Below are 12901 nucleotides of genomic sequence, written 5' to 3'. Positions count from 1 at the left end.
GTCTGACCCTGCAGGAAGATAGGTGAATTAAACGTGATGCGGTCTAAAGCAGACACGGCTAAATAAAGACATGGGCGCCGCAAGCAAGAGTGGTGGGAGACATTGCTGGGACCCTCCATGCTGCTGCTGCCATCAGGGGCTGGTTGGAGTTGAGAAATAAATAGATGTAATTCTGGCTGCAGAGGCAGTTTGTGATTCCAACTGGGTTTGGGGTTGTCATTTCCTGCCTCTGATTTAGTACGCCAATCTAGTGTGGCACCATCTTTGAATGAATAATTCATGGCAGTGCCCTCATCTGGCCAACAGAGGACCTCCATTCCTAGGCTAGAGACATCATGAAATGACAACTAATTTGCACCTTTTCTGCCACTGACAACTCTTCAGCAGTGCCTATTTTGCCCTTGGGAAATCTGGTAGTTATCTGTGGCTGCAGAAGGCTTCCATTTCCCTGGTATATCGAGAGTGCCCTTTAAGTATAGCATTAGGGGGAACATGTGCAATAAAGGTGGTCTTTACCAATTAAGCATCTAAGCCAGCTTTCGCCACTCTCATGTTCTCCAGATATTTTGAACCTACAACTCCCAAAATCACCAGTCAGCATGGCTATGTTGGCTGGAGGTGATAAGTCGAAATCATTTGGAGGGCACTAATTTGGACTTGGAATCCCTTGAGTGCTCTCTTGAAGTCATGTATCAACTTTGTATTTATTTTTCAATAGGGAGAAAATGGTGACTTGCGACTTTAGAAGGGTCTCAAACATTAGCTTGGAAAAAATAAAGCAAGACCAGAAAATGATAGAGGAGAATGAAAAGTTGAAAGCGGAGAAAGAGGCTCTCAGAGTGAAAAATGAGGATCTTCTCCATCAGTGTGAAGAACTGGAGTCAACTGTTAAGAAGCTTACTTGTGATCTGGAGGTACAGCCAATAGATTGATTCTGCATCCCAGAGATACTTAACTGTAGAGTGGGCACGCGTGTGCGGCAGGGTGAAGCACCCACTTTAGGCGACGGAAGCACAAGAGGCAGAGCTCTGCCCACCATACCACTTCTGTCACCACCAGAATGCCCTGTTCTCACCAGTGAGATGGAGATGTTCTCTGCCCCCGGGCAGAGAAACCGAGCAGCAACGCCATGCGGAACAGCTTGGCTCCTGCCGAGTTCAGCAAGAGCTGGGGTGTTTCTGTGTGCAGCGTTGCCACTAAGGTGGTAAAACCGGCTGGGCTGCCCCTGCTTAACTGGTAGCCATACAATAGTGATCTGGGTTCTCCTGTTGATGATATAACTGATACACAGAAGATTTAATTCTGTGCTACTTGAAGAGGAAGAACTTAGTTAAAGAATGGCTCTCCTCCCCACTGCCCACCCTTTTATGGTTCCCATTTCCCATGCCTCCTATCACGGTCGCCACCTTGTTTTCCTTCAGCAGACAGGAATGCTGGCCAAACCCGATGGATGGTAAATGTGGGTGCCTGATTGCAATCCCTTACGTGCCTAGTTGCAAGTAAGCCCCGCTGATTTCAGTGAACTTCCTCCTTGAAAAGTTTGTATAATATTATAGCCTAAGGCAGCAGAATTCAAGTGACTTTCTAGGTTAATTGGAAATTCCTCTGCAGGACCAAAGCTGGTCTTTGGTTGGTTCAGGGTATGATGGCAGTTGTGCCACTCCTCTGCTTTCCAATTTGCTTCCTGTTATGCCAGACAAGTGACTGAAACCGAAAGCTGTGTGTGTGCCACAAACATAAAAACACACTGCACAGTGCAAAAGTTCTTCAATTAAAGCCTGGTCATCTGGCAATGCATTGCATGTAATACTGAGCACCTTGGAGGAAAGCTATTTATACAAATGCAGCATAAATTATTATAATTCTGCGTTTAATAGTCACTGAAAGCCAAATCTACTGCCCTTATATTCTCTTAGCTCCATGTTTGCATGTGGATATTTTGATGATTTTTTAAAAGTTAAAAATATGCTTTGGTGCTTGGCAGAAATGGTGTAATACTAATGCTCGAATCCTTTTCTTCTCCAATGCCGTAGGAGGAGAAAAGATACAAGGAAACTTTTGAGGTGTTGGAAAACGCTCTATCAACATATATAGGAACTACAGTGGGAAACTTGGCTGACAAGTTCGAGAAATTGAAAGAAGCTAGGTATAGTGTACATTTCTCCTCCTCAACTAAAACATATTTCCCAGCGATGGGTTTCTGTTGTGAATCCCAATTTTTAAAAGGTTCTTCTCAAAAAACAAACCTTGTTCTAGCATTGTTTGGAGAAGAGCCTCAATCATTTTGTCGTTTAAAAAATGTTTTTTTTTATTTGCCATTTTAATGCAGTAGAACAGTGTTTGATTGCCAGTAATAGTCAGAGAGTTCAGATTTTAGCTGAGTTTCAGTGACATATTCCCTGCCTTTTGACGTTGAGTCACTGGCTGGAGGCTTTCTTCCCTGAAAAGTGCATACAACTCAAGGAGGAAGTGAGGAAGAGCATCACTCTTCCAATATCCTCCTTGGACAGCTGATGGTTGTCCAAGACTCTTTGTACTTCTGAAATGTTTATCTTCACTGGCATGAAGTTTAGGTGTTAAGTGCACATTGCATCCACAGGTAGCAGTAAAAGCTGAGCAGAGGGGAAGGAATGATGCAAGAGAAAAGGCAGGCTACAGCTTTACAGGGTGCAGCATATAAGCAGTAAGGCAGGGGTGGGCGAGTTACAGGCAAGGATCCTATTTCTTACACCCTATGTGCTGTCAGAAATGTATGGCTCAGCCTTCCTGGTAGGAGTTGGGAAGCTACTTCCTAACAGCTTGAGCTGTTCCAGTGACTGCTGCCCAAACAGCCAAGGGCATAGCAATGACACCAAGCCATGAAGTGGACAGGCTGGTGTGCACTGACCTCTCTTTAAGTAAGGGAGCGGAATGCCCACCCCTCTCACCTCTTCGCCCAGGGATCTTGCCTGATGTCCCAGCACCAGATGTAGAATACAGCTTCAGTTGCATCATAGAAATAAAGCTCCTTGAAGTTCCTTGTTTTGGATAAGTGAAGATAGACAGAAGAAGATGATAGACAGGAGAAGAAGGGCCTTGCATGAGAGACAGGGTAGAGAGGATCTCCCAGGGTGGGAGGCTGGGGAAGAGGGGGAAGCTCCCAGTTGAGAGCTGGGAGGGTTTACTTTTGTGTGTGTGGAATAAGGGGTATGATACAATTGTGATAGAGGGGTTTGTATTTCCCCCTTTGCTGCTCTTTTCCTTCTTGTTTTTTTTAAATTTTCTCTCTTTAGATTAGCTCAGCTTTTATTGTATTTTATGTGGAAAACTTTCAGTAAAAATTGATTTTTTGAAAAAGGAAAGAAATAAAGCCCCCAGAAGGAAAAGGAAAGAGAAAGTAGTTTGATAATTATGATAGGAAAGGCAAAAAAACCCACAGGCCGGCTGAAGCCCATTGTCATCTCGGGCAAAATTGCTTCCTAGCCCCATCAACTGGTGGCTAATGCTAAATCGATAGCAATGTACAGCATGGGATAATGCGGTAAAGAAACACAGTGAGTGAGTGGTCAGGCTGGGAATGCAGTGATCTGGTGCCTAGAGAGAGGCCCTACTTTTAATAGGCAGTGAGCCAATGAGAGGGAGAAGTTGCCTCTGGTCTCTTTGGATCGGACATTGCTGCTCCCTCAAACCACCATCTGATTGACTGAAGTCATTCGAAGCTGGCTCTCTGTGCTGCCTTCATCTTGATGTGGGGATGTAAATGGAGATCCAGGATGTAATGAAGCTACGGAGTACCATGGGCTAAAGACAGAAAAGAAGGGGACCTTTTCCTATTGGTAAAAGTTATACCTGCACTTATCCCCTATGTCAGTGGTTTGCCCATAAAATAATAGTTCCAAGCAGATAGTTGTTTGGTCGCATACCAGATGGCAGCATTCTGATAGGTAACAGGCTGCCATATATCAAAATTTTGTGTTTTCTTCTTTACAAGGGTGTAAAATCAGACAGTCCAGTCTAACCAGAAAGAAGGCATAAGTTATTACCATTTTAATTAAGCTGCATTTTCCATGATTTTCTGTGTTTTTCCTGATAGTTACACACACAGAGAAAGAGAGAGGTGTGTGTGTGTATATAAAATAGTCTATTACATATAAAAATGAGAGTACAACTGTTGATAAGGCAGGTTAAATGCTCTATTCATTTTCAAATCTCTTTCACCCAGACAAGTCAGTCTGAATGCTCGTTTTGGAGAAGACCTTTCAGAAGCTATTAAAGTGGTTACCGAAGGATGCCTTGCTGCTCCCCTGTCCTTGGAAAAACTGGAGAAAATTTGGATCGACTATAATGCTTTTCAAGAGGAAATATGTGCATGCAAATGTGTGGTATGTAGAATAGCTTGTGCCCTTTTTTGCTGAGGCATAAACTATAATGATCATTTTTGTTTATAGTTTTTTTAAAAAAGACATTTCTGGAATTAACTTGACATGTGACATGTTCAGTGATGGGGGATATAATTATGCTAGATCTGAGTTTGCTGAGAGAAGGGGATTCATGGTCTATTATTATAAGAATAATATAATAATTTTCCCATCCCACACAACCCATTGGGCACAGGGCAGCCAAGCAGGGCTTCTGAGTGCTGGAAATGCAGGAGAAAACTACTGAAAGTCAACTAACAGCTCAGGGCTCCCCCCCTTTTTTTTCTCTGTGGGTCATTCCTTGCTTGCAGTACGCCTCACACTTTCTTTCCCAAATCCCAAGCCTATAATGTGGTTTTTGCCTGAGAGGGTCATAGAACGTGGCTTGGAAAGGGCCAGATAGCTGAGTTAGAAGTGTTTTGATGAAAGTTTTAAGTAACATAATAACTCTCAAATTAGCCAGGCAGCATGCAGCCAAGGAAAAAATGCCACTTAAAGCTTGGAGACTCTAAGAACTTAGATAAAGCAATCAGACATCCCAAAAGAATGGTAGCTGTTTGTCAACTAGCATACCTTGCACTCCCATCTCTTCCTGCTGCAATGTGACCTGTGCTAGCCTGTATTGCGGGCAGGTAAAAAACCGCAGCACTTGTAGTTCCAGTGATATTGGATTGATGCCAGTACCCTCTTAGTGTGTCTGTGAATGCATTTGCAGATCGGGACTTGCTGGAGAGTTTTTCCTCTTGCAGCTGAAGCCCTTCTTTACATTTGGTAGACACACAAGCACCAGTAAATGTTGGTGGTGATTCAGTAGTCTTTTCCTTATACACCCTTTGTAAACAAACCTTTGGACCAGCCAGAGGCCAGTCTCAAAAGCAGTAGTTTGTGTGAATTGTTTTCTCACTTAACTGGATGAGTTGCAGGTACACTTTCCCATGAATATAATATATTCACCTCACTACCTGAAGCAAAGGACAAGAACATTAGATTGTAAAAATAATTTCTTTTCTCCCAGCTGTCACAGAGTTTGTTTCTTATGAATGTGTATCTGTAGCAATCCAGGTGGTAGTAGTTCTGTAGCCCAAATGCTCTTGCCATACAAGTAGGATCAGTAGGCTGCAAAATGTTCGAGAGCATCAACCAGGACAGTAATCTGAAGCTGCTGTCTTTGCTCTTCATCTGTAGTTAGCAAAGGAAGAGCTCTACTTAAGTCCTTGAGAAACTGTCGGCTTGCTTAAGTATACACTGAAGCCTGACTGCATCTGAGCCTAGTGATTTTTCTAGCTGCCTTCTGTGTCAGTAGCTCTGTAATTGCAGACAGCAACCGGAAAGATGCCTCAGCGCTCCCTTTGCATTCTGGGCTTGGTTTAGTTAGGTGGAGGTTAATTAGAGCATTCTCAGATGGATCCCTCTCTAGAAAACTGAGCTACACTGAAAACACAGTTTCTAAAGACTACCTCTTAACCAATGAAAAGAACACTTGGCCTTATCTGTGAAGGGGATACCATGTGCATGTAAGAAGCCACAATGATAGTAGATTACAGGCACATGGGATTGGATCGTTTACTACTCCCTAAACTAGCTCCCATAGTTCTTCCTTTTTAAAAAAATCCTCTCCCAGGATGCAAATGGCAGCCTCCTGAGGCTAGATGGCATGCAGTTAATTGTGCTTTCTTCTCTAGGTGGCTACTACTGGGATAGTTTGTTCCCTTATGGCTTTGGCATAAATACACCAGAATCAGTTTTGAAAACATTATAATAACTGCTTTCATGGGATGAGGAAGGATAGGGATGTAATTTGTTTCTAGCAAATTCACATTGGGGACAGCCAGCTTTGGTTGTTGATTGCCCAGATGTAGTTTCCCCTGAGTTGAGTCTGGGAAAGATCGTGCACCTGAACAAAATGCAGCAAGTGTGCTTCCAGAAAGAGACCACTGCTCTTAGATGTTTAGTGTGCACTTTACGGTTCAAATGCAAGATTGTGTGAAAGTTAAGTTAATTTTTGCATGATTTGGCTCACCACATACTCAGTAGTCTATTGCTTTGTGAGTGAATTAAGAGAGTTTCGGGGGGTTTATTCCTGACCTTGCTTTTCCCTTCAACACAGGACGAAGTGCAGAGCTTGATTCAACGTAGAAATGAAGTGCAGCACAACCTGTATTCTACAGTGCAAGAATATATTATGGAAGTGGATGATTTACCCCTTTCAGAGCGCTTGGAAACATTGCAGGTTGGGAACAGAGCTGCATGCATATCCTATCTGTGCACTATTTTGTTTTTTTAAAGTCGGCCACCTTGTGTCAAAACAGTGTTATGCTGGTAATGTCCCGTACATGGTAACATGATAGGACATCCTATCGAACATTTCCTTGCTTCTGAAGGTATATTGATATCACATTCTGCTGTGTCTGGTGTGTTACTGGAGAATGGTGGAAGCAGAGGGTGTTACTTATTCCTGTTCCCCAACGCTAAGTCCACAAAGGCTAGAAAATATACATAAAGTAGAACTTCATGTGAAATGTTACATGCTGTTAATCAGTCTAGGCGCTCTTTGAAATAGATGTGTAGGATGAGACATGAACCAATTCTATGCTTTGTGCCTATCTATAAAATAGGTAAAGGGACCCCTGACTATTAGGTCCAGTCTCGGACGACTCTGGGATTGCGGTGCTCATCTTGCTTTATTGGCCGAGGGAGCCGGTGTACAGCTTCCGGGTCATGTGGCCAGCATGACTAAGCTGCTTCTGGAGAACCAGAGCAGCACACGTAAACACCGTTTACCTTCCCACTGGAGCGGTACCTATTTATCTACTTGCACTTGACGTACTTTCGAACTGCTAGGTTGGCAGGAGCAGGGACCGAGCAACAGGAGCTCACCCCATGACGGGGATTTGAACCGCCGACCTTCTGATCGGCAAGCTCTAGGCTCTGTGGCTTAACCCACAGCACCACCCGCGTCCCATTTATAAAATAGGTAGTGTCTTTTACTCAGCATATCGTAGTCTCTTAAAACATATCTGCATCCATTTGAGTTACACAAAGGTCACTGCATCTGGCATAGCCGATGAGGAAATTTTTCTCTAGTGCGGTACAGTACAGCAAATGTTATGTTAATCTATGCCCACGAGGTGGCAGCCTACAAACACTTTGCTGAGCTGCTGCAAACATACATTTTACTGTGTGTCTGACAAGCCTTTATAAAATTCAGTGATAGAATTTTATTCTATGATAAATCAATGATTTATAAGTCTGGTGTTCATGACAGTTTGAACCCCAAGACATAGCGGGCAGTTTGCAGCACTCTCAGCAACAATGCCTCCCTGCCAAAAAACCCTGTTGCATCAACTCTTGGAAATGGGCATTTGAAATCACTTTTATGTTGCAGGATGTATAAAAACATACTTCAGGACAGCAATTTTCATTATTTTTTTCCTTCCTAGGATGTGCCCAAATTTCTCTCCCTTATGCTTTGTAAAATATGTATTTATCACAGTTCCAAAATTACTCAGTTATTTTTCTTTCTTTTTTTAGCAGGGGTCCTTCACTGTTGTCGAGTGTGTGTTCAAAGGCAGCATGGTGTCTTTGGGATTCAGATTAGGGATCAGAGATTTGAGCTGTTAGAAATGTTCCATCTCCATCCTTCCTCTCTCGTGGCCATTTTGCTTAGATACTTTGACATGTTTTCACATCTTGGGGACTTGTTCCGGCCTCTTGATTTAAGGACCGTGTTGCATTACATGTGAACCCAGTTTTTCTTCAGGTCTCTTGGTACACTTGGAAGTCCCGGGACAGTTGGGGGGAGAGCACAGACTAAGCTGGTTCCCTCCTCCCCAAGAACCATTAGAGAAATGCTCATATAACAAGGTCCCCAAGGCCCAAGTTGTCTTTGTTTCATTTTATAGTATATAGCTTTCTTTATTCAATATAGTCTTCCCCTCCTTTCAGTCTCCGCTCCCCAATCCTGTTGTTCTTTACTTTTATATTCCACAGAAATTGCAGGATTCCTTGGAAGTTGTATATGGTCAGGTTTATGAAGTAGAGAGTTCTGAAGGAGCTTTTGAGAAGTTTGCTGAATGGAAAAACATTAAGTTGGAGGAATTCAGTAGTGTCAGAAATGCCACAGATGCTTCTCTGCAGAATTTGGTGACCTGTTTCAGCAGGATAATCCAGGTAAAGGCAATGTTACTTTGACTTAAGACAGGCCTTGATTTCACATATGTGAAAAAAGAGAGCAACGCTTTTTGGCTCCTTCCTTATCAACCCTATGCAGTCCATGACAGATTACCTTGAGGGAACATGACCCTTGGGCAGAAAAACAGCTGCCCACCCTTGTAGTGGGTATAATGTCAGACTAAGATCTAGGAGACCAGGATTCTAATTCCCACTCAACCATGAAACTCACCGGGTGAACTTGGGCCAGCCACCATCTATCAGCCTAAACTACATCACAGGGATATTGAAGGGAAGGTGGGGTAGAAATAATAAAAAAGCAAAGTTCAGATCATGATTTTGGTCCAAACTGCATGTTATGTTACTGGAAGGTCTCTATATATTACTTTATTTTGTAAAAACCGTGGCTAAGTGACAACATTTAGCTGCAGAGAGAGACAATTTATGGCTCTGCAAGTTTTCCCTTCTATGGTTAATGATATCTCTTGGACAGGGATTTGGATCAAGCCTATATGGTAGGGTGGGGAAGAATATTGGGCTTTTCCTAAACTGTGACTTTAACGCAGATAAGGACCTTTTGTCATTGCTTTTTTGGTGGAGGGATCACATTGGGAGGTTCAAATGTGGAGCTCCAACAAAATGTGTAACTTGTCCCTTTGACATTAGCTATCTAAATTGAGATTTGCTGGCCAATAATTCTGGGGGTTTTTTTGGTAATGGAACATGGGAAGGGTTACTCTGACGAATGGGTACTTGGCCATTTCGCTTTCTGCTATTGTTTTGGCTCTTTCTTTGGGCAGATTTTTGTGTTAAAATATGAAACGAAACTGTGTTTATCATTAAGTGGATACACTGTTGGGTTATACTTGGGAAGCTTTCTAGGAACTTGAAAGGTGAAGTGGGAACATAGCATTCGTGTGATGTAGCATACGCATTGGAGCAGCTGATAGAACATTCTTTCACCACTCTGGATTTGATGACTAGGGAAGCTCCTATTACAGTCTTTGCTCCGTAACCTTTGACTGGGTGATCCACTTTTATATAATCATCCTTCAAAAAAAAAAAAATATTCTGGGGCAGCTTGTTGCATTCAGTGATGATAATGATTAATGATCACTTCTAAGCCCATATAAGTTCTTTATAGAGCTTTTTAAAAATCCAGTACTGTTCCTGCCTGCATGCTCACAATTTAGACTGAGGCAAAAGGAAATATACATGTGGAGGGTAGATGAAAACAAGCATTGGAGCAGAATGTTCTCTTTGGCAGGAAGGGGAGAGAGGCAAGCCTCCTGCAACTGCTGCTTCTCTGGGCGATGGATGGGGTCAGACTGACCTCCCTTTTCCCATTACTTTCTTCCTCTGAGGCAGATATCGCAGTCATCTTTTGTTCCTTGGCTGGTAACAGAGACCGGAGTGTGCTTTCCTTCTGTTCTGCAGCATCAGGACAATTTACAACAAAATCACCAAATATAATCATTCATGCACCTTCTACAATCTCATGTTCTTTAGCACTAAGCAGCAGTAGAAAGTATGTGTTCCTGTGCAACTGGACGACACACACATTATTAAAATTCACAAATAAAAGTGCTGCTGACTCGAAGTTTTTAGTAAAGAAGCAGGAAACGTATGACTGCCTAAAGCTTTAAAGCATCTGACACACCTCTAGAGGGAGGGCGTTCCACATTTTGGGGGCCATTATTTACTTTGCCAACACTGTTAATATTAGTATAGATAACTCCTTTTCTCTCTTAACTATTTACCTTCCAAGTTCTTTGACATGACGTCAGGCATACTTTTGAAATCTGAGGATGTAGGTGACAACATGGATGACGTTCTCAAGAATGCCGAGTTGATCATTTCTCAAGAACTGAACATTTTTCTAACTGTAAGTTAGCTTTCTTTTGTTACAGTACTTTTGTAATGGCTTCATGTCTTTTGGGTAAAAGCCATGTCTGAAATTTCCAGTGGAATATTAGAAGCAGGATTTTCTGCAACAAAATTCCTCAGTCCTAGTCAAATACTGAAAGACCATATTCACAAATCTACCAGCTAATTTAACATGGTGGCCTGTAAGCTAAAATCTCACTTTGAGAGGGGGTGGGAGTTGCGAGTTGCCATCTTTCCTGTGTTTAGTTAACTAGTTTGTCCCTGAATTGAAGCCAGCAGCTTTCTTCTCCCCTTCTGCTTGGGGCCTAAATGGATGGGGGTGGAATTGAATTTGATAGTTACTAACTTCTCCAGGCACATTTTCTCCCTTGTTCCTTGTCTTCCTTGCGGCTGAAGAAGTAGCAAGGTCTTTTTCTCCGTCTGCCCTGAGGCCATCATGAGGGTTTGAGTAACTTGCTTCAGAGTATGAATGCACCTTGCCGTGCTCATCTTCTGAGCCCGGCAGGTCAGGCTGTGACTAACCCCCATTGTGGGGATCTAATGAGGCAGTGATTTCCACCCTGCCTGGAGCAATCACAGTCATTGCCACTGGGAGTGTGAAGCGGTGACACCCCCCCCCCGCGGTTGTGGTCCCAGGGTTCCCTGTTAAAGGGGTTATTTGAGGGGAGGCATTAGCCATATGGCAATAGGTTGTCATGGCTCTCTCCTGTGACGGCGATGAAATGCAGGTTGGGCTCTCTGCTTGAACAGACGTTTTCCAGAGCCAGCCCAAACCCCACTCGTTCTGGATAATCCTGATGTTCCCCAGCTCCCTGGCCGGGGACTGGAAGGGATAAACACCCAATGCCTAAGCCAAGGTATCCCTACATCTGAAGTCTTAATAAAGTTTTGGCCAATTTTAATACCATAACATAGTCATTATTCCACCTGGGGGTCGCCTGGGGTTGGGGGGACTCCGCCTGTCCACACAATTATTGCCATTTCTGTTCGGCTGCAGTTCAGCTTCCACCGAAATGTATGTTGTTTGTCTTGCAATCAGCTATGGCCAAAACTAAACTGTTTAATTACATAACCAATTTCAACGCATTTCAGTGGAGAGGGGAAGCGTAAGAACCAATGCAGAAAGTAACAATAATTTACATGTTTGCAGACTAAGAAAATAATTATAGTGAGTGCCATGATATTCTTACCCCAGAGTAAGCTACATAGTGCCCTATTATCTCCAGGAGCCAAGTGCCTTGCTCCAGCTAGGGAAGACCACTTAATGCAAGTAGGCTTCCATGCTGTTGTTGCTTGCTGGATCAGCAATTGCAGAAATTAATTGGATTCACATCCTAATACACATCAGAGCTCAGTTGCCTTCTATTTGAATAGTGTTGCTTTATATGGAACGTGCATTTGAAAAGCTGCTTAGCTTTGCTCAGCCTTATTTCTTCCTTCTCTGAAAATATATTTCATGGCCTGCCAGACTTAAAACTTTATTATGAATCGGCCGCTTTTTGCTGGCTGAGAGAATGGATGCTTCTTGAAAACACGGACGTTTTGGATTTGGAAGGTTTCAATAATGTATTTGGTTGGCATGCATATTTGTGGTATGATAAGGTTAAAGCACACAAAGTGTTTAAAGACCATATAGTAAGAAAAGCACTGTTTAATGTCTGGATAAGATATAAGGATTTGCTAGAAAATAAAACCCCAAGATGGTTGTCACCAATGGAAGCAAAGGCTCAGAAAAAACTCAATATGGAGGCCAAATGGCCGAAGTATTGGGAAATTTTGGAACAAGAAGTATTGCGAAATTTTGGAACAAGAGGGTGACAGATTAAAACTGCAGAGTTTTGAAAAATTAAAAAACAGAGTATGAGATTGGCTCCATTATTACCAAATAATGGAGGTGTACAATTTGGATAAAAAAATTGGCTTCCAGATGGAAAAATCAAAGTTGGAAGCAGAATTGTTAGACCCTAAAGTTAAGAATTTGTCAAGAATGTATAACTTGCTGTTGAAATGGAATACTCAAGATGAAATGGTGAAATCTGCTATGATTAAATGGGCACAAGATGTTGGACATAATATTATGATGGCTGACTGGGAACAGTTATGGACCACTGGTATGAAGTTTACGGCATGTAATGCCTTAAAAGTGAATTTAATGAAAATGATTTATAGGTGGTACATAACACCAGTCAAGCTTGCAAAAATCTATCATTTGCCCGATAATAGATGTTGGAAATGTAATGAAACTGAAGGTACATTCTTTCACCTTTGGTGGACATGCCCAAAGATTAAGGCATTCTGGGAGATGATCTATAATGAAATGAAAAAGGTATATAAATATACCTTTCTGAAGAAACCAGAGGCCTTTCTCCTGGGCATGGTCGGCCAATTGGTGTCAAAGAAAGATAGAACTTTATGTACGCTACAACAGTAGCAAGAATACTCATTGC

At 42.5% G+C, this 12901-nt stretch overlaps 1 protein-coding gene across 11 annotated transcripts in view; it reads left to right on the top strand.

Annotated features, from left to right (window-relative positions):
* Positions 1-12901, top strand: part of STK31 (serine/threonine kinase 31) — a 44789-nt gene that overhangs the window by 14977 nt on the left and 16911 nt on the right. For all 11 annotated transcript variants that reach the window (XM_081164386.1, XM_081164388.1, XM_081164382.1 and 8 more), the window contains 6 exons: positions 719-914; positions 2034-2146; positions 4202-4361; positions 6505-6627; positions 8388-8567; positions 10336-10452. In XM_081164386.1, coding sequence (XP_081020512.1) covers positions 719-914; positions 2034-2146; positions 4202-4361; positions 6505-6627; positions 8388-8567; positions 10336-10452 — 889 coding nt within the window. The remainder of the gene's footprint in view (positions 1-718; positions 915-2033; positions 2147-4201; positions 4362-6504; positions 6628-8387; positions 8568-10335; positions 10453-12901) is intronic.

This window comes from Podarcis bocagei, assembly GCF_964188305.1.
Source record: "Podarcis bocagei genome assembly, chromosome: 12".
Classification (NCBI taxonomy): domain Eukaryota; kingdom Metazoa; phylum Chordata; class Lepidosauria; order Squamata; family Lacertidae; genus Podarcis; species Podarcis bocagei.
This window is presented reverse-complemented; position numbering and strand designations above follow the sequence as displayed.